Source organism: Papio anubis, chromosome 1, assembly GCF_008728515.1.
Source record: "Papio anubis isolate 15944 chromosome 1, Panubis1.0, whole genome shotgun sequence".
NCBI lineage: Eukaryota > Metazoa > Chordata > Mammalia > Primates > Cercopithecidae > Papio > Papio anubis.
In genome coordinates, this window is record NC_044976.1 from 123,211,693 (window position 1) to 123,237,940 (window position 26,248).

At 40.5% G+C, this 26,248-nt stretch overlaps 2 protein-coding genes across 2 annotated transcripts; one reads left to right on the forward strand and one right to left on the reverse strand.

The window, feature by feature from the left end:
• Nucleotides 1-825: 825 nt before the first annotated feature.
• Nucleotides 826-5,987, reverse strand: LOC110740908 (late cornified envelope protein 2A-like). Its single transcript, XM_021923761.2, has one exon. It carries the CDS (start codon nucleotides 2,293-2,295, stop codon nucleotides 2,005-2,007), a length of 291 nt encoding a protein of 96 aa, XP_021779453.1. The 5' UTR covers nucleotides 2,296-5,987; the 3' UTR covers nucleotides 826-2,004.
• Nucleotides 5,988-23,146: 17,159 nt separating this feature from the next.
• On the forward strand, nucleotides 23,147-25,041 carry LOC103875991 (late cornified envelope protein 2D). The gene has a single exon (XM_021923764.2). The coding sequence runs from the start codon at nucleotides 23,164-23,166 to the stop codon at nucleotides 23,494-23,496; it is 333 nt and encodes a 110-aa protein (XP_021779456.1). The 5' UTR covers nucleotides 23,147-23,163; the 3' UTR covers nucleotides 23,497-25,041.
• The last annotated feature ends 1,207 nt before the right edge of the window (nucleotides 25,042-26,248 follow it).

Consider the following 26,248-nt stretch of genomic DNA (forward strand, 5'->3'; position numbering starts at 1 on the left):
TGTTTCTTATGTAATAATGATGCTTAAAAACTGAAATTACTTCTTGATTCATGGACTTCATAACAGTTGTTCTCTTAGCAGGCATTAAAACAAGATTAATCTTGTACATCTCTATCAGAGTTCTTTGGTGAATAAGTGCATTGTGAATGAGCAGTAATATTTTGAAAGGTATTCTTTGTTCTGAGCAGTAGGCCTCAAAAGTGGGCTTAAAATATTCAGTAAACCATGCTGTAAACACATGTGCTGCCATCCAGGCTTTGTTGTTCCATTTTATAGAGCACAGATATATTAGATTTAGCATAATTCTTAAGGGCCCCAGGATTTTTGGAATTAAAAATGAGCATTGACTTAGACTTAATGTCAACAGCTGCATTAGTTCCTACCACAAGAGTCAGCCTTTCTTTGAGACTTAGCATTGATTTCTCCTCTCTAGCTATCAACGTCCTAGATGGCATCTTCTTCCAATATAAGGCTGTTTCATCTACATTAAAAATCTGTTGCTTAGTGTATTCACTTTTATCAATTATCTTAGTTACATCTTCTGGATCACTTGCTGCAGCTTCTGCATCAGCCCTTGCTGCTTCACCTTGCACTTTAGGTTTTGAAGATGGCTTCTTTCTTTAAACGTCATGAACCAACCTCTGTTAGCTTCCAACTTTTCTTCTGCAGCTTCCTCACATTTCTCAGCCATCATGGAATTGAAGAGAGTTAGGGCTTTGCTCTGGAATAGGTTTTGGCTTAAAGAAATCTTGTGGCTGCTTTGATCTATTATCCAGACCACGAGTTATTTATTTATTTATTTATTTATTTATTTATTTATTTATTTTTTATGATATCAGCAATAAGGCAGTTTTGCTTTCTTACACTTATGTATTCACTGGAGTAGCACTTTTAATTTCCTACAAGAACTTTTCCTTTGCAATCACAACTTGGCTAACTGTTTGGACCAAAAGGCATAGCTTGACTTTCCACATGCCTTTCTCATTAAGCTTAATTATTTCTAGCTTTTATTTAATATGAGAGATTTGTGACTCTTCATTTCACTTGAATGCCTAGAGACCATTGTAGGGTTATAAACTAGCCTGATTTCAATACTGTTATGTCTCAAGGAATAGGAATACCCCAGGAGACAAAGAGACAGGAGAATGGCCAATAGGTTGGGCAGTCAGAACCCACACGACACTTACTGATTAGGATTGCTGTATTACATGAATGCAGTTCATAGTGCTCCCAAAACAATTGCAGTCATTGCTTCAAAGGTCACTGATCACAGATCGCCACGACACATATAATAATAATGAAAAAGTTGAAATATTTTGAGAACTTCCAAAATGTGACAAAACGGCACAAAGACCACATGCTCCTAGAGAAATGGCACCGACAGACTTGCTGGATGCAGGGTTTCTGCAGATCTCAATTGTAAAAAAAGCAGTGTCTGTGACAAACACTAAAGCTATTTGCAATGACAGGTATGTCTATACTTAGAAGACTGATTATGAAGCTACACTGCCATCAAATAGCATATTTTTACTTTTTCTCTGCTTTCCATTTCTTCTGTTACGTAAGCTCATTCCTCCAAACAAGCTCTGCCGAGTACATATTCTTCAGTTTCACTACACTTCTGGTGATATTTTCTTATATTTTATATTAAACACACACACACACACACACACACACACACACACACACACACCCTTGGGAAGCTGCCCAATTACCCACCCCTTAGTCAAGCTCTGCCTTGGCCTCAGGCTCTCTGAAGAAGGGCTCACTGATGATTCTGGACTACACAGGGCTGAGAGAGTGACCAGGACACACTTTAAGTAGGAAACAGGAACTTTATTTTTGCAAAGAAAATGGAAGATAAGCAGAATGTTCTATGTGTGGAAATGCCTGAGTTAGCTTTGAGATCTACCATCCCCAGGATGTCAAAATGAGGGAATGGAAGAATGAGAAGCAAATTGATGCTTTGGCCCATGTGTACTTCAGAGGTCCTCAGGACCCAAGTCACCAGCAGCTCCCAGAGCTGTGGCAGCAGCTGGAGCCCCGTGAAGGCTCACATTCACAGCAATTGGAGCTCTGGGGTCTGTGGCAGTGGGACCTGTGGCACCTGTAGTGGCTCAGGCAGCAGCTACCACCTCCCGAGCTGCAGCAGTCCCGAGAGCTGGAACTGCAGCAGGAAGAAACTGGGCATAGTGCTGCGCACTGGGATGGACACTTTGGGGGGCATTTCAGAGTACACTTGGAAGGGCATTTGGCAGGGGGCTGACACTGCTGCTGGTTCTGCTGGCAGGACATCTGGGCAGGTGTTCAATCAACCTGGAAGAGCATAATGACATAGTATGGATTAGTTAAATCAAGGGGCATGTTTTTTTCTACCTCATCTAGAATCACTATGAAGGGCGATAGTAAATGATATTTAGAAAACATGAATAAGCATCCAGAGGAAACATATAAATCTTTCCTCTAATTAAAAGTACATAGATTTAAAATGCAGATGTAGTAAACAACGTCTTATTCTCCTCTACAAAAGCACACAAGGATTTCTCAGTCTTCATAGTCCTGCATGCAGTATTCAAAACTCTCTGAAGTGCCACCATATTATTATAAAAACAAGCTCCTAAAATAGATGAGGTTGGCACAACTGCCTTTCGGCCCAGGTCAGTTTCCAGAGTGGCAAAGTGCCACTGACATCTTAAACCACAGCACAATAGTTTTCGCTCCCTCTGAATTTTATTCCTGTTCAGTATCAAATACATAACTGTTTTTCCTAAGACTCTTTACTTCCTCCAATCTCTCTGTTCTTCTCCAACCCCTCTGGTCTCCCAGGTTCTCATTCATCCTGGTCACACACAGGAGCACAGACATGTCCCTAGGGAGTCAGAGCAGATGAGGTGCTGGAGCTGGGTATGTGTCTTTTATAGACCCAGGCTTGGCTCTAGTAAGAGCAGGAAGTGGCTCTTGCCCAGCCAGGCACGTTCTGGGTGATTTGTGACGTTCTCTTCTCTCCTTGTCCCTGCAATTCAAGGAGGCCTTGGGAGCTCCCAGGGCCCCTGTCTGGGGCTAGGGTCTAGATAGGCTTTATCCAGTTGCACCCCATTCTAGGCTGGAACTCTGAAGAGTTAGGTTGGGATGTACAAGGAGCCAATGTCTGGATAAATATGCTATTTGTTCTTTGGGAAAACTCAGGTCAAAGTCACAGGCTGTTTTATTTTTTATTTTTATTTTTCATTGTGGAAACATCCCATTCTGATTTTCCCTACACTTGGGGTTTGCCTTTGAGGTCCTGCTTTAGGTACCAGCCATTCCTAGGCTGGTTGTTCTGGAGTTTTGAATTAGGAAGAACCTTCCCCACCCAGCCATCCTTCCTGGGACCTGTCCTTCAGGGTGGACTCTGGGTCTCTGCTTCTCCCTCAGCTGTCCTCTGAAGAGCAGCTGTGCTGTTCTGATTTATTTCAGTTGTGAGGATAGTGATGATTGAGCCGATTTAATCAAAACAATTAACTCTTTCTTAATTTGGCAAGAGGAAGGCAGGTTATAGAGGTCAGGTCTCTGTAACTACACTCAGGGAACCTGGTGTCAATTCTAGCTCTAACTCATGACCTTTGAAATATCATTCATGTTTCCTAGGCATCTGTGTTCTTTTTAAAATGATCAATGAGTATCCTAATACTCATTGATTTGAACATTAAGAAATGAAAATATGTAGCATATGTTTGGTATGTAGAAGATGCTCAATAATGCAAGCTAAAACAAATGAACAGCGTCTAGGCCTTATGGGGGCTCTAGAGATGGTCACTTATGGTTGCTACTTTTAAGGAGCTTATTCCTAAACTCTAACAAGTGGCCTGAGAAGGGCTTGCCATGCTGGGGAGCTTCTAAACCTGGAGTCCAGTTATCCCTGGGAATGAGGAACGGGAGGTGACATTGACTGAGGGATTGAGTACAGCATGACATTGAATAATCAAGGAAGAGTTTGGATTAGTCAGATTTTTTTCATTGATTGAAGCCTATCATTCTACCATTCATTGTTTAGGGAGCAGAATACAGCTGTGAACTAAATGGCAGTGGCCACTCCCTCAGTGAGGTTCCCAAATAAGGAGAAAAGTATGACCTCTAAGTCTCTTTTAGAGGTGCTCCATTCTCAATTTATTTATTACCTATTTTCAGACAAGGTCCATACCTTCCACAAGCTTTCAGGACAAATGTAAAATAGATTAAAAAATGAACAAAGTATTTGGTTAAATGGACATTCATTTAGCACACCAGATGAGGTCTGTGGACATCAGTCTGGAATTTGGGATTCGGAGGTGAATCAGACACAACTTCTGACCTTGAGAAGCTCACAGTCCACTAGAATCTCTGAAGCAGTTCTTTGCCTGAGAAAAGCCCAGGAGGTCCAAAGCAGGTGGCTCTGAATCTCATCTCCTGAATCATTACTTTGCAATGAGATATGTGGGATACTTCGATTAGTCCAACTTTTTCTTTGGTGTTATCAGCCTGAGTTTCCTCATTCTCTGTGAAGAGATGTTTGTAGCAACCATGATGGAGTGAGAGGCAGGATTGAAGTGTATGGGCATTTACATGTGGTGTGTGTGTGTGCATCCATGCGTGTACACACACACACACACACACACATATACTTAATTGGCGGTAGGGTACAAAAGCACAAAAAAGCCAATTCCCCTGGTTTTTGGTGACTGGGGGACAGAGAAGCACTTCATTACACCCACTGGTGTCCAATTTTTTTTTTTAGTGTGCCTTCTCATTGTTCCATGAACGCAACGCGTATGAAACAGCATACTATTTCACAAAGTTGTCCCTACTCCATAAGATTTCTTACTAGTATTGTAAAACATTATAAGATATGTGTGTTTATCTCTACAATTCTGATCCTATCAGAATGTGAGAGCTGCTGAGTAAAGAAACCCTGTTCTCATCCTCTTGGGTCCCTGTAAAATACCCCACACATTTTGGTTGTTCAAATAAATAAATAATCATGTTAGATGTATGAATAAATAATGATTAATGCCAGGGTGATGATTTCAGAAGTTTATCTCAAAGTCCCTTTAGACCAGGAATCGATAATCTCCAAGGTGGTATCTCTAAATGTCTCCAGAACCTTTTCATTCATCAGAAGGTCTGGCTAAGACCTCAAATCTACACCCCTCCCAACGTTTGTTCTCTTTCCACCATATGATCATTTCTTTGGTCAAGACATTTGATATGTTGGTACAATCTTTGATCTATCCCGTTTCTCCATCATATATACACAAAGGGACATCTAGTCTTATAGATTCTTCTGAAAAAACTCTCTTAAAGTTTTCTATCCTCTCTTTCCTATTTGTCTCATCTAAGCCCCACCTCACAAAGCCTGGCAAGAAAGATGTGACCACCTATTTCATGAGAAGGGACTGGCACGCAGTGACCCGGGCCTTAAAGCCTCAGCCCAGTGACCAGGTTCTTGGGATATCAGGCCATCTGAGGCTTATATTTGAGAAAGGGCGTGATTTGTTGAAGGCCCACAGGTCTTGGGTCCCAGTGAGAGGCCAGAGTGCTCCTACAGCTCTTTTGGAAGGAGAATGTCAGGAATGGCCCTACATGTTCCTTGGTTGTGAGAGATTTTCTCCTGCTCCTTCCATAGACAAGGCTCATCTCTGAGCCCGGCCTGGGGACTCCTCCTATGAAAGGTATCCCTGGTTCTTCTTCCTCATCATTTTGGACACCTCTGCAGCCTGAGCTGATTCTGAGACTCATCCTGGTAAGTGTGTCTGTGCAAGACCAAAGGACATCTCTGGATTTGGCAGTTTTGTGGTTTTCAGATGTTTATTCTTGTACATATCTTCTAGGAGCAGAATTGCTGAATCTTGGTGTATTTAGTAGCTAAGAATTTAAATTTATAATAGAGTGCTAATCTGTTTTTCAAAATGACTGAATTTTTATGCCCAATATCCTTAAATAAATTTGAAACGATCTCCTCCTTTATAGTTTTGTACTGTTTGCCTAGAAAACAATTTTGGCCATTGTTTTCTATGTCTCTTAATAGTACTTTAGTTTCTTAACTAGTTATAAGAGAATTCATGCTTTTTGTCTCTTCTTGAGTTTATTTTACTAGATTATACTTTTTCGTGTATGCTTCCCATTTTGTCTAAGCTTTCAGCGTTGGCAGTGTATAGTTACTGACAGTCTTTTATTTTTATATTTTATTCTCTGCTTTATTATTGTTATGAAGATACATAACCTTTTAATTTATAATATTTGATGATAATTTATAATATTTTATCTTTTTTTTAACCTAGATTACTCTTGCCACGGTGGGTTTTCTGGGTATTTATTGTTGTTGTTTGTTCGTTTGCCTATTCTGGTATTGGAACTCCTCTATTTAAAAATATTTCTCATCCTTAAGGATGAAAGTTCCTGCCAAATTTTCATTTTAACTCTTTTCAGACCCCAGGATATGGTGGTCAGGGAGCTACCGAGGAGGCTTAAGTCCCCTCTTGAGTAAAGCCAGGGAAACATAGGGAAATCCTGCTCCTGCGAAGAACTCAGGAATATGGCTGGGGATAAACTTAGTTTGAGTTTTCACATCCTCATCCCTCCTTCTCTGACCCCCTAGAAGGTGGTCAGATTACAATAGAAAAAGTAGGTAATATTTTTTGCTGGGGTGGGGGAAGGAGAAGTACTGAGGTAAAGTCTTCACCTGATGAGCTGGTTTCCTGGTGCTTGGACTATAAAGTGGGGCCTTGACCTCACTGGGGCCTTGACATAGACACTGGAGTATTTCCCTTGTAATTATTTCCAGTCAGAATCTCTAATATTCCCTAGCAGAATATGAATTCACAGGCCTAAATGATAAGATATGTAAAGTCACAAGCATTTAAAAAGATTCCATTAGCATCAGAGGTATTAGATATAATTCACCATTTTTTAAAATGAATGCATAAGATTATTTGAAATTCTATGAAGTAACTTCTTAATTTATCAGCACTTTTTGCCTGACCAATACTTTTAAAAAATATATTATAAATGCAATGGATATGAAAATAAATTGAATCAAAAGACACAAAAAAAGAAATTGAATCAAAAGACAAAACTCCTTATGAGATATCCCAAGAATAATAAATACAACTAAATATACAATAAGGGACACACAAGTTAGAAAATATAAAAGAATAACAACAACAACAAAAACCCCTAAAGGATAAGACAGAAAGTAATGAATATAGAAGATACACAATGGAGATCTAATTTATACAGAAGTTGTATACCTGAAGAAAGAAAGGAAGACAATGAATTAGAATAAATACTTCACATTACAATTCAGGGACTTTTATTCTGTGTATGATGGAGTAAAATTATCTTTCCTCCACTCAATGCAACCATAAAAACCTGGGAAAACTGACAGGAGCTAGCTAGCTAGGAGCTAGAAATAGCAGCAGACAGATAGCGGAAGGACATGAGAATTCAAAAAGTAGATCTGAAAAGGTGCATAGCTTCCCTTTTCCTCCTTTGGTTTCTCCTGGCCTGAACTTAATGCATTTGGAAACCTGGAAATGAGTGCTGTGGGGCACATAGAGAGGTTTTGAAGAAGTCAGCTAGTTCTGGCTTAAGGAGCAAAAGGGTAAGCCCATAGAGGGTGTAGAAGTCCCCCATTTCAATCTCCTTGTTCTTTCTTACCACATATCTCAGGCAACTCCATGGTGGATGGCAGTGGCAACAACTGATAAGGGACCTAGCAGGAGCATAAAATGTGAGAAGGGGAACTTCCTTCTCCATTTTGTGGAGCTGTAATCTCAAAGGGGTGGGGCCAACCCCTATTGCTTTCTGTCTCTCGCTGTCTTCCCAATTCTTGGTCCTAGACATGGGTCTAGTCACATAAATGTGTGGCAGAGAAGGGTAACTAGAGGCTCAATTTCTGGCAAGAAGACCATGAAGGTGAGCCTCGCTGAATCTGAAAGTACTGAGGAGATTGCAGAGGGAGAGACAGAAGTTTAGGAAAGAGACCCCATAAAATTGTTTATGAATTCTAGAGTTTGCTGCGAGGACACATGTGCAAGGATCTGATCCTAATTAGCAAATAAAAACATATGATGACTCATTAATAGAGGTTCTACTTCCCAGACCTCAGGTTGATGCTGGATGGCACTCACTCTGGATAGTTATGAATAGCACTACAAAAACTTCAAAAACTTAACTGATAATTGGAATAGTTTTACATGGAAGATTGCCTGTTTAAAAAAAAAATCAACATTTTCCATCAAATTTAAACAAGATCTGGAGTCTTGTTTAAAATGTTAAAAGTGTCCAACATACAAACCACAATTACTTGGCAAAAGAAGAACCATGAAAATGTCACTCACATAGGAAAAAACAACAAACAGAAACCAATGCTCAGACAACACAAATATTGAAATTATCTGGGAAAGACTTTAAATCAGCTATTGTATGAATGCTCAAATGAGCAATTATAAACAATATTGAAACAATGTTAAAATAAAAAGTTTCAGCAAAATAATAAGAAATATAAAGAAGAACCAAATAGAAATGTTAAAACTAAAAAATGCAATAATTAAATTTTTAAAAAGCCATTGAGTAAATTTAATAACAGAATGGAGATGACAAAGAAAGAGTCAGTAGACTTGAAAATAGATCAAGATAAATAATCTAATCTAAAAAACAGAGAGAAAAACAAACAAAAATTTAGCAGAGCATCAGGGATCTGTGAGACAATAACGAAATCTATCATTTATGCCATTGAAATCCCAGAAAGACAGAAGAATGAATGTGGAACTGAAAAAAAAATGTGTGAAGAAATAACGGTTGAAACTTTTCAAGTTTAATAAAAGAAATAAACATACAGATTCAAGAATCAGAGCAAATCCAAAACTCATGAGATCACCAAGAGTGACCCCAAGCTAAGCTCAAAAAACCCTGGTAACATCAGCTGAAAACTAAAGACAAAGGAGTAATCCTGAAAACAGCCAGAAAAAAATGATGCATCACTAAAACAGGAGCAAAGATTCAAATTGTTGCAGATTTCTTATCAGAAATCACAGAAGGCAGCTTATGATTTTTAAAGTACTGAAGGAAAACAACAAAAATTACAATTGTCAATCAGATATTTACATGCAGCAAAGAATTTTCTGTCTTTCAGCAATGAAAGTTATATAAAGACATTCTCAGATGGGAGAAAACTAAGGGAATTTAGGACCTGCCCACCTGGACATCCCTGGTACTTCCAGCTCTCTGCATGTGTGGGCAAAGTGGCTCCAGAACTCAAGGGCAGCCCAGCTACTGATGAAGAGCTGCAGGTGCTGGCTATTGAAGGTGGGAAGACATCAGAAGGTGGGGAGTGGGGTGGGCAGTGTGCGCAAGAGCAATAAAAAGGGACAAGAGATAATCCAGGCAGTACATGCATGTTGACTGCCAAAGTTTCCCCTGAAGTATGCTTTTTATATTTTAAGAATCATAACAGAGGACTTACATTGCTCATTTCTATTCTTCATTTAGACTTATTATGCATACACATCAAAGTTCATTTGTTCACAATTAGTTTTCATTCATATACATTTTTGTTTTATTTATGGTAAAATTTTTCACATTGTGTGCCATCTCATTTTTATTTCCTTGTTTTATGGGTATACACATTTATGTTTTCATTAATTTTAAATATTTAAATTATTTTTCCACTCAGCTAACATGTAATACATATTTGCTTTATTTTTTCTAAATAAAGATATATGCTTTTCTTCTCCTTTCAAGTCTTCGATAAATCTAGAATTTGTCTGAAGTATTTGGTGATGCCTCCCCTCCCTTGGTTTCCCATGGTAGAGATAGATTGCATTGTTGCCAGTATTCATGCCTTTATGCCTTGTGACTTTGCAGTTCCCCTCACTGAGGAGCAAAATGTATTTCCTAATCCCTTGACCTTGAGTTTGGCCTTCTGGCTTTCTTTGATTAATAGAATAAGGCAGCAGCGATGGTATCCCATGCCCGCAAGAAAACATGTCCTAGATAGCCTACAGGCCCCAAAAGGAGGAATGAAAGACCTGTGGAGCAGAGCTGAGCCACCCAGCTGAGCCCAGCCTAGGTCAGATTTGACCTCTATCACCCTGAAGACCTGCACTCTCACAAACTAAAGAAATAATTGTTCTATGCATTTTGTTTATTACGTTGTTGTTGTGCACTATAATTGAGGCCATAGTTAACAGATATATTCCTGAACTGTAATCTTTGTCTCATAAACCACGAAAAGCTTTGCAACATTCTAGAAACTTCCCACTTAGGTTTTAGCTTATTGTCCTACATCTCCCCGAACTTGTGAAATACCTTAGGAGAAAACTAGGTGTGCACTTGAGGGCCCCCATGTCTCTGCTACAGGCTCAGCTGATTTCTTTGTCTCCCAGCTATGTTCTTTCCATGCTTAAAATAATCTGGATTCTCAGTGTTTTACCTGCCCAGAATTGACAGATGCTCTCGGGATTAAAAGTGGTTGCAGAAGTCAGCTCCTCTCCCTGGAGTCTTAGCTTCTCCAGTTCACACTACCTCAGCACTTCTCTGCTGCCTTCCAAAATACAATTTCTGGTTTAATCTGAGTTTTATAGTTGTGTTAGTAAGGAGAACTGGTCTCCCAATAACTATTTCATCCTATCCAATGAGGAAAGTTTGCAAGGGAAGGTATGTTTTGTAACTAGAAAATCTACCAATGTAATTCAGTGTATTTACAGATTGAAGAAAAAAACAAAAAGATCATCTTAATAGGTGTAGAGAAAAACATTTAACAAACTTTAATACCATTCACAATACAGACCTCTGAAAACCTGTAATCAAGGAGAATAGTCTTATTCCACTAAACAGTAATTAGCAAAAGTCTGCAGCATGTATTCAGTCAACCTTCTTGAACTGGAACTCACAAGTTTAGATTTTTTTTTTCTTCATTTTGACTGACACTAGAATTTTATTAAACTTTTTTGTTATCAAACACATTTTAAAATCTAGTAGAGCCAGGCATGGTGGTGTGTGCCTGTAGTCCCAGCTACTCAGGAGAGTGAGGTGGGAGGATTGCTTGAGACCACGAGTTTGAGACCAGCCTAGGTGACATGACAATATCTCTTAAAAAAGGAAATATATTTGGATATTCGTGCTTCTTCCCCTTGTTGGAGCTGCAGATAGGCACTTTTAAAAAAAATATAAAACTGCTTTTATTATGTTGCCATTACATTTTTAAAGTCACATGGATCTTAGACAGAGAAACTGATGCTCGTAGAGGTGAAGTGACTGATCCCCAGTCGCAAATGAAAATGCAGGCAAAGCCAAAGCTAGAGGGTTTTTTTTTTTTTTTTTAATTCCCTGTCTACTGTTGGACAGTAAACACTTTGAGGCTTGCACAAAACCTTGCACTGTGTCCTTACTCCTGATAGAAAGAAGTCAATTAAGTAAAAATTTTTCTCCTAATTTTCAACTTCATCTGCTGACTACAACTTGGCTTTTTTTTTCTTTTTTTTTTTTATTATTATTATACTTTAAGTTCTAGGGTACATGAGCATATCATGCAGGTTTGTTACATATGTATACTTGTGCCATGTTGCTGTGCTGCACCCATCAACTCGTCAGCACCCATCAACTCGTCATTTACATCAGGTATAACTCCCAATGCAATCCCTCCCCTCTCCCCCCTCCCCATGATAGGCCCCGGTGTGTGATGTTCCCCTTCCCAAGTCCAAGTGATCTCGTTGTTCAGTTCCCACCTATGAGTGAGAACATGCGGTGTTTGGTTTTCTGTTCTTGTGATAGTTTGCTAAGAATGATGGTTTCCAGCTGCATCCATGTCCCTACAAAGGACACAAACTCATCCTTTTTTATGGCTGCATAGTATTCCATGGTGTATATGTGCCACATTTTCTTAATCCAGTCTGTCACTGATGGACATTTGGGTTGATTCCAAGTCTTTGCTATTGTGAATAGTGCCACAATAAACATACATGTTCATGTGTCTTTATAGCAGCATGATTTATAATCCTTTGGGTATATACCCAGTAATGGGATGGCTGGGTCATATGGTACATCTAGTTCTAGATCCTTGAGGAATCGCCATACTGTTTTCCATAATGGTTGAACTAGTTTACAATCCCACCAACAGTGTAAAAGTGTTCGTATTTCTTCACATCCTTTCCAGCACCTATTGTTTCCTGACTTTTTAATGATCACCATTCTAACTGGTGTGAGATGGTATCTCATTGTGGTTTTGATTTGCATTTCTCTGATGGCCAGCGACGATGAGCATTTTTTCATGTGTCTGTTGGCTGTATGAATGTCTTCTTTTGAGAAATGTCTGTTCATATCCTTTGCTCACTTTTTGATGGAGTTGTTTGTTTTTTTCTTGTAAATTTGTTTGAGTTCTTTTTCAGCAATACAAACCCTCAGTTGGAGTCACATAGATCTACTTACTCTGCATTTACTGACTTTAGTTGCACTTTTAAAGTGTGGAATCATGCACGCATCCCTGCTTGAAACATGCTTCTCTATTTTCTCCATCTACCCCAGCAGCTCTCTGTGGACTCATAAACTCACGTCTGTCAGCTCCAAACCTACCCTTCTGGGCTCTACTTTGTGATGTTGGCCTGGGCTTTGCAACTGTGGTTCTACTTTGCTGGTAGTCCTCTATTAGGTTTTGTCACCAGGGGGCGCAAGAGGACGCAGAAGTCAGGAGAGAAAGGACCGTAAGCGTCACCTCACAGTTTTTTTTTTTTTTTTTTTTTTTTTTTTTTTTTTTTAAATCTGGCAGTAGCAGTTGGTTCCTGTTCCCAGTTTTCGCCACACTTCCAGAACTATCCTCTTCTCCTTTCCTCAGAAGCACAGGCCCCACTAGCCAGTGTCCCACCTCAGAAGTTTGGGTTCTCGCTCTGCGGGTCTCTAGGTTTCAAGAAGTCCAACCCCCTTTCCCTTGTTCCCTATCCTTAGTGTGGCAATAGCTGCTCCGTGTGATGCTAGAATTCTCCATTTGCCTTTTCAATCCTCTAATACCTGTTTAATCCAATGCTTATTATTTCTGTCAAAATAAGGAGTGTTTTTGTTTTCCTGAATGGACACAGACTGATACAAATCTCTAATAGGTTAACATGGAGGAACTGATGGACTAAAAGAATATCCTGAAATAATAATGTACTTATTTCATTTTGTGAACTGGTAACAATTTTACTGGCAGAAAAATGTGACCTATAAAATGAAAATAGGTCTATATAATTCAAAAGCAACTGTACCTGATGTTTTAAGAAATCTTAGATATTTATACTCTTTCTTGCTAGCAGAGAGGCATTGAAATGTCAAATGTTTAAGTAAAATGTAAGAGCAAAACATAGTTTCTTAAAATTGGGAAGACTTTGTGAAGGGAAAGAGTGTAAGTATCCAGTTCTTACAGAAGATCTTTGATAGACACGGAGAACACCGACATTCAATGAATGTAATAGATCCCTTATTTTGCTGATCTTTGACAAACCTGAGAAAAACAAGAAATGGGGAAAGGATTCCCTATTTAATAAATGGTGCTGGGAAAATTGGCTAGCCATAAGTAGAAAGCTGAAACTGGATCCTTTCCTTACTCCTTATATGAAAATTAATTCAAGATGGATTAGAGACTTAAATGTTAGACCTAATACTATAAAAACCCTAGAGGAAAACCTAGGTAGTACCATTCAGGACATAGGCATGGGCAAAGACTTCATGTCTAAAACACCAAAAGCAACGGCAGCAAAAGCTAAAATTGACAAATGGGATCTAATTAAACTAAAGAGCTTCTGCACAGCAAAAGAAACTACCATCAGAGTGAACAGGCAACCTACAGAATGGGAGAAAATTTTTGCAATCTACTCATCTGACAAAGGGCTAATATCCAGAACCTACAAAGAACTCCAACAAATTTACAAGAAAAAAACAAACAACCCCATCAAAAAGTGGGCAAAGGATATGAATAGACATTTCTCAAAAGAAGACATTCATACAGCCAACAAACACATGAAAAAATGCTCATCATCACTGGCCATCAGAGAAATGCAAATCAAAACCACAATGAGATACCATCTCACACCAGTTAGAATGGCGATCATTAAAAAGTCAGGAAACAACAGGTGCTGGAGAGGATGTGGAGAAATAGGAACACTTTTACACTGTTGGTGGGATTGTAAACTAGTTCAACCATTATGGAAAACAGTATGGCGATTCCTCAAGGATCTAGAACTAGATGTACCATATGACCCAGCCATCCCATTACTGGGGATATACCCAAAGGATTATAAATTATGCTGCTATAAAGACACATGCACACGTATGTTTATTGCAGCACTATTCACAATAGCAAAGACTTGGAATCAACCCAAATGTCCATCAGTGACAGATTGGATTAAGAAAATGTGGCACATATACACCATGGAATACTATGCAGCCATAAAAAAGGATGAGTTTGCGTCCTTTGTAGGGACATGGATGCAGCTGGAAACCATCATTCTTAGCAAACTATCACAAGAACAGAAAACCAAACACCGCATGTTCTCACTCATAGGTGGGAACTGAACAATGAGATCACTTGGACTCAGGAAGGGGAACATCACACACCGGGGCCTATCATGGGGAGGGGGGAGGGGGGAGGGATTGCATTGGGAGTTATACCTGATGTAAATGACGAGTTGATGGGTGCAGCAGACCAACATGGCACAAGTATACATATGTAACAAACCTGCACATTATGCACATGTACCCTACAACTTAAAGTATAATAATAATAAATAAATTAAAAAAAAAAAAGAAAAAATATTTTTAAACAGTCCTGTTTAAAAATTTATAGTTAATGTATGTTTTTGAAAAGAGAAAGAGAGCGAGAAGCTGGATCACAGACTGAATTAGGAAGAGAGGAAACTTATTTATTTATTTCCAAGAAGGAACAGGACCATAGAGTCTTGAGAAACCAGATTCTTGTCTCAGGGGTCAGGAATCTTCATGCTGTTTCATGGAGTCACAGCCTAGGAAATAATATACTTTGGTGAGATTTCGTTCTCTAGCTTCAGAAGAGTAACTCAGTATCTCCCCGGGAAGGATGGATTGAAAAGGCAGGGAGGGAAATGTCAGGAATTACCCTGCGGATGCCCCAGTATGGGAGGAGCCACTTCCTGCTCCACCCAGAACCATGGCTCACTAAGGCCCAGTCAGGCGAGTGCCTGCCTATAAAATGTGTGTCAGGACCCCACTTCTCATCTGCCCTGACATCCTCAGGTCTGCCTGCTCCACACCTGGGTCTGACCAGTGTGAGTGGGTCTTTTGGAACTTAGAGCACAACTGAAAAGTAAGTAGCTGTTGAAAATCACAGGGGGAAAGGAAAGACAGGAGAAAAGTGGGTAATAGGAGTAGAGATGTTGCCTAGGAAGATCCAGCCTAGGAATTAAGAGTCCCTGGGAATTAGAGGGATTAGCCAATCCAAATTCTTGCCAATGTCTGGCTTCTGGCAACTGAGTCAGCTGGCTGGGGAGGGATTATTCCACGCTATTCACATCTCACAGATCCATTTCTAGATGCTTAGAGAAGATGGCAGAGGCACCCAGAGAAAATGGCAATACCCAATATTACCATGAAATGCCAACTGGTATCCTTTCCTCTACCTCAGCTATAATTCCCTCCCTCCTTCCCTTCCCCACTCTCTTCCTCCCTCCCTTCTTGGATACCTTTCTTATCTCGTTCGTTTGTTCATTCATATATTATTCTTGTATCTCATTCGTTTATTCATTCATATATTATTCTTGTATCACCAGCTATTTATTGAGCTCCTATTAATTACCTGGTGTTATTCTAGACATTAGAATACAGAAGTATGCAAAAGAGGGGAGGATAATCGCTGTTCTTATGGTGCTTCCATTTCAGGGGGAAATCTATATTTATTGGACATCATCTATGTGACAAGAACTGTGCCATATCTTAGAGACAGAGAAATGAACAAGATGGAGGCTTTGACTTGAGTGAGTGTGTGTGTGTGTGTGTGTGTGTGTGTGTGTGTGTGTGTATGGGGTTATGGTTTGTTCAATATTTCAGCAACCCCAGGGTAGATTCCAAAGGAGGAAACAATGATCTAACATTTAACAAGTCTATAAAACAACTGTATTGGCTTTTAGGTTGACTGAACTCCCACCAAGATGTCCTGCCAGCAAACCCAGCAGCTGTGCCAGCCTCTTTTCAAAGGGCTCACTACCAAGTGCCCCCCAAAGTGTCCCCCTAAGGGACCTCCTAAGGTGCCCTGTTCAAGTCTCTTCCTGCTGTGGGCCTAGCTCTGGAGCTGCTGTGGTCTCACTGACGATGGCATCAGGGCTCCAGCTATTGCTTTGGGGCTGCTGCTACCAGGACTTTGAGCATCACCTGAGACACTGAAACACCAACGACCTGCACCCGTCTCATGCGTCTCGCTCATCAGTGCCTTTCATCCTTTCAAGAGCGCTTGGCTCGGAGCATTGCTACACCTGAGCTGTGTCTCAGAGGCAGCCATTGGCACAATGACTTGGGGCTGGGCTCAAAATTTACTCGCCTGAAGTTTGGATGTGATTGCTCTGAACAAGTTGCTTTGCCACAATAAATATTTTCAAGTTTCCTTGCTTCTATTTTTAAATATTTTATGTTTCCATCTACTTACCAATTCCCACTTCTTCTTCCTGAATACATTGCTAAGGTTCCTAACTTTTGATGAATAGAAGAAAAATCAACCTTCCAACATAAAGAAATTGACTTTTAAAAATACATAAATGCTTTGTTTTAATAAATAAAATAAGACAAAATAAATAACCTAAAATATGGACACACTGTTGAAATAAATAAATTAAGGCTATAATGGTGTATCAGGGAAAATATTACTATAATATGTTCAAAATATTCCTTGAAATAATTGTCTTTTAAGTGACTCTGAAAGAAAATGTCCTTGCAAATTAAAAGACATTGTTTCCCAAATGCTCTCATGATAAAATATGAGATAAATCTATAATTTTGTGCTCAGTCTCTGTGGCTGAGCTAGCTGTTATATAAAAGAGGATTTCTGCAGAGGAATGCCATGGTTTCCCTGAGTCCAAATGAAGGAAGCATATTATCCCCTGCTCTGATTCTTTGTTCTTTCTCATGCACAGGTAAAGCTAATTGAATTAAGCCCTCTTGACATCCACACATGAAAACAGAAGCCCATTTCCAAATGTGCAGTGATCCGGAAAGGATGCCTATGTGGTTCTTCCTTGTCTTTTTCACTCCTATAGCCTCGGGGTGGGGATGTCTCAAAGACACTCAGTTTACAGTTTCTCCAGCCTACAGACCCTTCTGGCTGATGTGGTGGAGAGCTATTAAGCAATCTTAGTATCCACCTCTGTTGGACCTCCAGAATAGTCAATCAGGAAAGGCCTTGAGGAATAAGGTTAGGTCTCAACGGGAATTCCTAGCAACACTTGAAAACCTGCAGTGGGATAGTTCCACCCACCTGAATGCCTATACAGGTGTTCCTCAACTTACAATGGGTTTATATCCAGATAAACCTATGGCGAGTTGAAAATATCCTAAGCAAAAACACATTTAAAATAACGAACCTACCAAACATCAAAGCTTAGCCTAGCCTTCCTTAAACAGGCTCAGAACACTTACATTAGCCAACAGTTGAGCAAGATCATCTGGCAACAGCGTATACCATAGAGTATTGACTGTTTACTCTTGCAACCCCATGGCTGACTGGGAGCTGCAGCAGCATGCCAAGCATCAACACAGACATAGGATGTATTGCTAGCTTTGGAAAATATTAAAATTCAAAATCCCAAGTATAATTTCTACCGAAATAATAAAGTTGAAAAATCCTAAGTTCAACTGTCGTAAGTTGAGAACCATTTAGAATTAGTGATTATATATTTTCTTTTATTTGTCAAGCTTCTGTCTCTACATTGAAACATAGTCACAGTGGGCAGAGATTATATTTCTTTCATATCATGTTGTATCTCCAGAGTTGACCACATAGTCAACAATACTTGTTGAATGTATGTGAGAGTGAATTAATGAACTCTGATTTTTGAACTTACTAATGGAGGACAGTCCAGGAAATCCTCAAATTGTTTTCTCTTTAGAGATGTTCTTTTTTTTTTTTTTTTTTTTTTTTTAATTCACCTGATCATATCTTTCTCTCATTTACCCTTGTAAGACCTGCTTAATAATTACCTAATTTGCTTAGCACAGAATCTTTGGAAATAGTTCCTTGCTCCGGGAAATCCCAAGGCATATATATGCAGTGATTGCAATTATAATATTTAATGTGACCTATTCATCTAACTGAAATTCTTCTAATTCCAGTGATTAAGAAGATAGAAATACTGGATATAAATGGACATAGGCAGTGAGGGTGTTGGGGTGTGTGTGTGTAGCGATCATATGTAATTAACATAGTTTTATCCCATGATAGTCTATAAAGAGTGCTGTCTGGGTCATGAAAAATGATGGGCTCTGTCTTGGTTTTTATTGGGAAGTAAGTGCATAGGCATAGATGTTGCATAAAACTAGGAGGACTGGAGAGACGGAGCACAGCATTCGGCTGGGGAAGTCCTTGGTCTTTGCCTTTTGCACTTTGGTGCCACAGAGGTATAGTCTTTACAGCACAGACAAGGCTGCTGACACTGCACAGTAACTGGAGCTCTGGGAGCTGATGAAGCTGGAGCTGCTTCCCATGCAGGGATCAGTCACACAAGAAGAACCGGAGATGAACATGGGCTGTGCACTGGAGCGGCACTGTGGAGGGCCCTTGATGATGATGTTGGCATTGATGATGATGTTTTGTCAAAGTATCTGAGTTTGAAAGTGAATTGAATAATAAGTCAGATAAATTAGATCCAGGAAGGGAATAATTTTGCCCTTTTAAACCTATTCATGGTGTGCTGGCAGACAGTTTATACAATGCATTAGTATCTAATTAGTACCTGTGAAGAAACATATTACTCCAAGTTAAAAGTGTTAGAAGCAACATTCCTGAAAACAGAACTAATGCTAAATCAATGTCAATTTCTGTCTCTCAATTCATTTCATATCTACATACCCCATTCCTACCTACTGTATTTCATGAGCTTTAAGAGGCTATCAGTTGTAAGGTGCACCCTTATTTCATGCACCATAAAGAAAGAGAAAAATGTTGCAAATTCAACTATTACATGCCACCAATCATATGTTATATGCTGATTTAAGGACTGTTAACAAATGTAAGAAGAGTGTATCATGGAATTGATGAATTAAGATAAGTATAAAACCAATCTTCTTTAGGTCATATAAATATGTATGTAAATACTAGATGGGCCAATTCTTGCTTTGCCCAGAATACCCCTCTGCTGCCCTGCTCCCTATCACGGGGCCCTCTTCTCCTCTCATATTCCATACTCCCACTGTTGCTCTTTAGGCTCCCATATGGGTCTGTCAAGAGCCAGTTCGATGGCCCCCAGTGGTAAACTCACCAGGGCAACCAGCTAAGGAAAATGGCAGGTCCCAGATGTGGCGAAACAGATGCGGGGCAGTATTAGAACATCTCTTATAAGCTATGCTAATATTAAGATCTGAAATGAGTCCCAGTTCTAGCAGGACCATGACACACGAATTCTGGAGTTCATGCCCCTCTAATGTCTATCAGCCAAATGTGACTTCAGCAAGGAGCCATTCTGGACCTGGGTTCTGAAGCCCCACTTTCCTGTGGAATCATTTCTTGTTAAAAATTAGGGGATAAAATTGTCCAGAACTTAAAATTTAGCCAAAAAGTGATTTCTGATCAGTCTTTTAAAGTTTTACTTCTTCCTACTAACTAACAACCTTGCCTAAGATTTATGGGGACCCTCTAGGTTTATTTTTTTAAATTGGTGGGGTGATTTTACTTACTATATTTGGTGTCGATTAAGGCCCAGACTCTGTAAAGCTAGACTGGACTTAACAGAAGATTTATAACCTCATGGTTTCATTGCCTTTTAAAAGTATAACCAGTATGTATCTAAATTTGCAATCTTGTTTTAGAAGTTTTTCCTCTGACTGTATATACTTTGTTATCTCCAATTCTTTGAACCAGCATTACTATCATGCTGGTTCCCTTACTAACAAGTGAAACAAATCTTTGATATATGTCTGTAATATATTAACATATATAAACATGCTTTTAACTTTTTGGAAATTATAGTTAAATAAACTCTTATCTCCACACTTACTCTTTCGGGAGTGAAAACAGGTCCAACCAGACAGTGCCAGACAGTATCAACAAGAAGATCAAAAGGGCTACAAAGATATAGTAAAGGGAAAATTTGGATTAGTGAATCTATTAAATAAGGTGAGCTACATCAAGATACATGTAAGGCTTTTTCTTGTACTGTGGCTAAAATAAAGTTCCAGCATTTCCGGGGGAATAATTTTTTGGATTATATGGAGTTTAAGTTCCCAGGGAGACAAATCAAGGAACTACATGGAGATACCAGCCTGCAGGATACTGACTTTCTAGATGAGGTGAACTTCAGATGAAATGTCTGAAATCACCACCAGGATGTTCTTCTCATGACACCTATGTGCTCGTTTATGAGGTCTTGCAATCATGCATTGATCCTGCCAACATTCATGTGGCAATGGGTTGGCTGGTCCCTTCGGGAACATGGGCAACTTAACACAGGTTCTCCTGGAGCAGAGGCATCACATATGATGGTGTGAGAACTGTGGAGACAGAAGCAAGAATACTTGCAGGCAGGTGTTTCTTCGCTGACTTGTGAACCAATTCTCAACATTTTCTGAGTTATAAACAGACAAAGGGGATACGTTAAAGAGCTGCTTATATCCCATTTCTGGTTTCCCAGGGGATCGGATCCCATTAGTTCTTCCATTGCTCATTCAGCCACTCAGTCCAGATGCTCATGTATGTGCATGTTCATTTCACCTGCACTTTTATATGAATACAACATACACACATACAGTGCGCATGCACATGTGCACACACACACACACAAACATAGGTTTGCCCCCCCTACTTCCTCACTTACAACATTGTTACAAGTATCTTTGTCAAAGAGTATGAGGAAGCTGAGGGTGATATCACCATGAAGACAGTGGAATGAACTAACGTGTTCGAATCATATTGGGAAATAGTGACTCAGGAGGTTCAGTCCCCAGACGTCATCTCCTTTGGTGCCCATGTTTGTCTGCAGTCATCTTCAAAAAGGCCACTAAATTCTACAGTCCTTGAGGTCATGGGCTACTTATTATTCACCTCTATATCCCTGTGTCTGGACATACGTGCTCCAAGAATGTTGTAGGCTTTCAAGGAATGCCTTTTGAATACACTGCTCTGGTCACACTGTTGACTTACTTTATCCTTCAGGTAAAAGCTGTCTGAGAGCAGGAATCAGATCTGGTAATAGGACTGGATAACTAGAATAGAATCCCTCCGTTAGAAGTTGACAATGGGAATAGAATCCCTCAGTTAGAAGCTAACTATTGTGTTAATGACACATAAGACCTGGGCAAGTACCCAATACATGGCATTAGTTTTCTTTGAAACACATATTTATTAAGGGCCTATCAGGCACATAGTGTCCTATCAAACTTTTTCTTATTTCTCACTTAATATTAAAAACAGCTCAGTGAGATAGGTATACCTGGTTTATAACGGCCATTACATATGAGAACTGATACTCATAGTGAGTATCATAGTGACACTCTAGCAATTGTTAATAATTGTTCTAGCTGCTTCTATAGACTACCCAGTTAGCATATGCAAGTTTCCTGATTCCAGTAATGGATTCAATACAATTCCTTCGACTAAAGGAAACATTTAGATTTTAGAGGGGAATTGTTTATTCTCAATCATTCTCCTTGCTCTAGACCACAGAATCAACTCAGATTTAATACAGTGAATGGCTTGTCATGGTGAATCGGAGGAAAAGCAGAAACTCAGAGGCCAGGAGGAAGGGCTAAGAGCCTAGGCAAGGGAGGGATGCCTAGAAAGAGCCAAGGCTGTAGAAGCCTCCTGGGATGGCTGGATCCACAGCAGAACATGGAAGAGAAACTGCTCAGGGTGGAGGGAATTGTAATGGAACATTTCCACAAGGTCAGAGAAAGCTGTGGCTCAGAACTGATGTTTCCTCAGTGGACATGCATAAAAAGATGCAACCAACAGAGCCATATCCAGGCATGTGTGCCTTGGGTTCCCTAAGTTAACTCTTTAGGGTTCCCACCTGGTGGAGGCTCTGACTGGCTAAAGCCTCCCTAGACTCTAGCCCCAGAGAGGAGTCCTGGAAGCTCCTGAGGCCTCTTTGGATTGCAGGGATTGGGAGGCAGGAGAATGTCAGGAATGACCCAGCATGTGCCTGGTTGTGCAAGAGCCACCTCCTGCTCTTCCCAGAGTCAAGCCTGGGCCCTATAAAAGACACATCCAGCTTCAGCACCTCATCTGCTCTGACTCCCCAGGGACGTGTCTGTGCTCCTGCGTGTGACCAGGGTGAGTGGCAACCTGGGATACCAGAGAGGTATGAGCAAGGCAGAGGGATGGGGAGGATGGAGGTAGGCTGGAGAAAGAGAGTTGTGTGCTTGTGTTCTGCCATGCTGAGCAGGAATAGGACTCAGTTTGCCTCAAATCTCTAGAAGCTCTGGGACTTGCTGGAGCTCATATCGAAGGGAATAGCTAACTCTGCCCATCTTTTCCAACTCTGTCTTCAATGACTTCATGTTCGCCATCTTGGGCAGATTTGCACCATGGAAATTGTCAACTGCTTCAGGCCAGGCCCTTTTACCTGGAGTTTTCATGGCTAAACATTTTCCAGAGGATCCCTGGTGTGTCTGCAACACCCACCTGGGTGCTGGGGCTTGTACTAAGAGAACAGGTACTTCGTGGAGCTGTGAATACTCTATTCAGGCTTGTGAGGACAGAGCAATCCCAGTTTCCCCATGAAAGGAAGAATAAGAAGCTCATTCTGTTGATATTTAAAATCTATGTACTTTTATCTGGAGGAAAGATTCAAGTTGTTTCTTTCAGGTTACTGATGGGATTGTATGATCTAAGTATCATTTTTCTTCATCCATGCATTGATTTTAGAAGAGGTATACTTATGACCTTTGGTTTGAAATATTTAAAGAGTTTTATTATTTTAGGTTGACTACACTCCCGCCAGCATGTCTTGCCAGCAAAACCAGCAGCAGTGCCAGCCCCCTCCCAAGTGTCCTCCCAAGTGTACTCCAAAATGTCCACCTAAGTGTCCTCCCAAATGTCCACCCCAGTGCCCAGCTCCATGCTCCCCTGCAGTCTCTTCCTGCTGTGGTCCCAGCTCTGGGGGCTGCTGTGGTCCCAGCTCTGGGGGTTGCTGCAGTTCTGGGAGTGGTGGCTGCTGCGTGAGCCACCACAGGCCCCGTCTCTTCCACCGGCGCCGGCACCAGAGCCCAGATTGCTGTGAGAGTGAACCTTCTGGGGGCTCTGGCTGCTGCCACAGCTCTGGGAGCTGCTGCTGACCTGGTCTTCAGAGGAGCTCTTGGGACTGAATGGTCAAGAACATGCTACAGCCTGATGGGTACTCTTCCCACTTCCTCTCATTCCTTTCATGGGTCGTCAGAAACCGCAGAGACTCATGGGGCTTCCCTGGAAGAACTTCGTGCTTGATGGAGCACCCCAAATGGAAGCCTTCTCTTCCTCTTTTGCTTCATATTACAATAAAGCTCTGATTTCTGACTCGCTAAATATCTTGGTCATTCTCTTCCCTTCTGAGATTTCTAATGTCTTCCAAAGGTCAGAGCCTCAGAGAAATTCTCTTCATGAGGCAAGGACAGGACATGAGTAGCTGATACGTGAAAGGCTGCTCCGAGGAACTGATTACCCCAACTGGAGGATAGATGGAGATCCTAGAGGGTCACATCTGGTTATGGCAGCTTTGCCTTTCTCTCCACTAAGCCAGACACATGTTCTAATTCTCTGTCTATTCCAGACATTGGGAAGGTTGGGAACCTCTGCTGACTTGTTCTTCTCTAGTGAGAAGAACACACCTCTATGAAGCAAAACTTCCCTGCTGTTAGGATCAATAGTTGAATAAAATGCTTGAAACGAAAGTTGAGACCTCTCCTCCTGCAAAGTACAGCCCATGTTCAGTGAACTTCTGTCCTGGGAGGGTGACTGTGGTTAAGATCCGCCTTTTGACTTGCCCCTCAGACACCCAGTGTCTCTTCCTCTCAGTGTTAAGGGAAAAACGACACAGCAGGGGGAAATAAGGACTAGTGCTTCTTAGGTTCAGGCTGACAGGTGTCTACATGAAGATGATGGATTCAGTGCAGAGAAAATCTGACAGAGATGGAGTCTCTTATTAAGATGTTCATCTCCCTCCTCATCCTTACTGCTGCTAAGACAAACACCCAACTGTTTAACCAGTCTGAGATTCTGTACTCTATGCATTTTAAATCACCCTCTGCACTGAGTCAGTTTATTTGACTTGATGCTATTCATTATTTTTGCCAGTCTCATTATTAACTGAATTTTCAAGTCCCTGACCAGTAGTAATTTTGAGCTTCTAAAAATATGTACATTGGCCATTTCTACAAAATTTATAATATGATTTTAAATTTTCTTTTCAATTTCCAAGAGCTCTTGATACATCAAAGATATTAACCTTGATCTGTCTTTATTAAAACAGTTAATCATCAGATTTAATTGAATCTGTTTATAATAGCTTTTGCTATGCAAACATTTTTAGTTTTTATATACTCAAATATGACTTTCTTTGCTTTTAAAGCTTCAGGGTTCCTTGAGTTGGTTAAGAAGCTTTCCCCTGTCCTTAGTGTTTACATGTGAGCAGCAAAACAAATGAAAAAACCAAACAGTACAAAATGGAATGCCAAGCAGGGGACCTAAAGTTGCCTGGGGCAGTTGAAGACTGGCCTACAGAGAGGTGGACACTGGGTCTGCTTTCAGGGACCTCTGCCTTAAGTAAGAGCAACCTACCGGCCATTCCCTTCCCCAGTGGGCCTGCTATCTGGGCCTCCATGTGTTCCTTTCATGGTGAGCAACTTCCTTTCTCTATCTAACCCTCCATACACAGAATAATTTCCCATCTAACTGTTTTTTTTTTTTTTTTTTAAATTATACTTTAAGTTCTGGGATACATGTGCAGAACGTGCAGGTTTGTTACATAGGTATACATGTGCCATGGTGGTTTGCTGCACCCATCAACCTGTCAAGTACATTAGGTATTTCTGCTAATGCTATCCCTCCCCTAGCCCCCTACCCACTGACAGGCCCCGGTGTGTGATGTTCCCCTACATGTGTCCACGTGTTTTCATTTTTCGACTCCCACTTATGAGACACCTGGCGTCTGCAGTGTTTGGTTTTCTGCTCCTGTGTTAGTTTGCTGAGAATAATGGTTTCCAGATTCATCCATGTACCCCCAAAGGTCATGAACTCATCCTTTTTTATGGCTGCATAGTATTCCATGGTGTATATCTGCCTCATTTTCTTTATCCAGTCTAACATTTGTTTTTAGTTGCATCTTACCTTGTATTTGGCATGTGTGCAGGTGTGTTGTGTTCTGATGCTATCAGAGGAACACAAAATCATAGCAATTTAAAAAGGAAAGCAGGCTATTTCCACTCATATATGATGAAGTCAGAGGTCAGTAGTCCATGGCTGTTATGGTGGTTCCCTGGAGTCTTCAGAGATGGATACCCCTCTGTCTTGTCAATTCATTGTTAGCAGTTGTTTCCTGGGAGGCAGTTGGTGATATCAGGGTGGATGATGGAGCTCTGATCTGCAAGGCTGTGCTTCAAGTAGGAAGAAGGAGAATGGGTGGGTAAAGGCCCTGACCCCAGTAAAGTCTCATACCTGAGCTTTCCTAAAGTCCCAACAATTTCCTAAATCTCACTGGCTGCTTGTGCATAGAAGGGGAATGGAAAAGTGTAAATTTTGATATCTGGACATGGTTTGGTTCTGGCCAAAATTTAAAGATACAAGTTAAGAATGAAGGGGACATGTATATTGGGAACCATCCAATTAAGTAGTTTTCTATACAGTTTGACCTGCTGAGTAAAGACAGCTGGATTGCTGGTTATCCAGAAATAGTGACACAGACTCTGTGGTTACACTTCACTTACCTCTTAACACAAGCATTCAGGAGTGTCCCACCCACAGTTCACCTCCATGAGCTCTACTGTATGCACTGAGGCAAGCCTGCGTGGAAGGTTGATTAGGCAGGGGAATTCACTGCTTGCAGCTGAGGTCTGG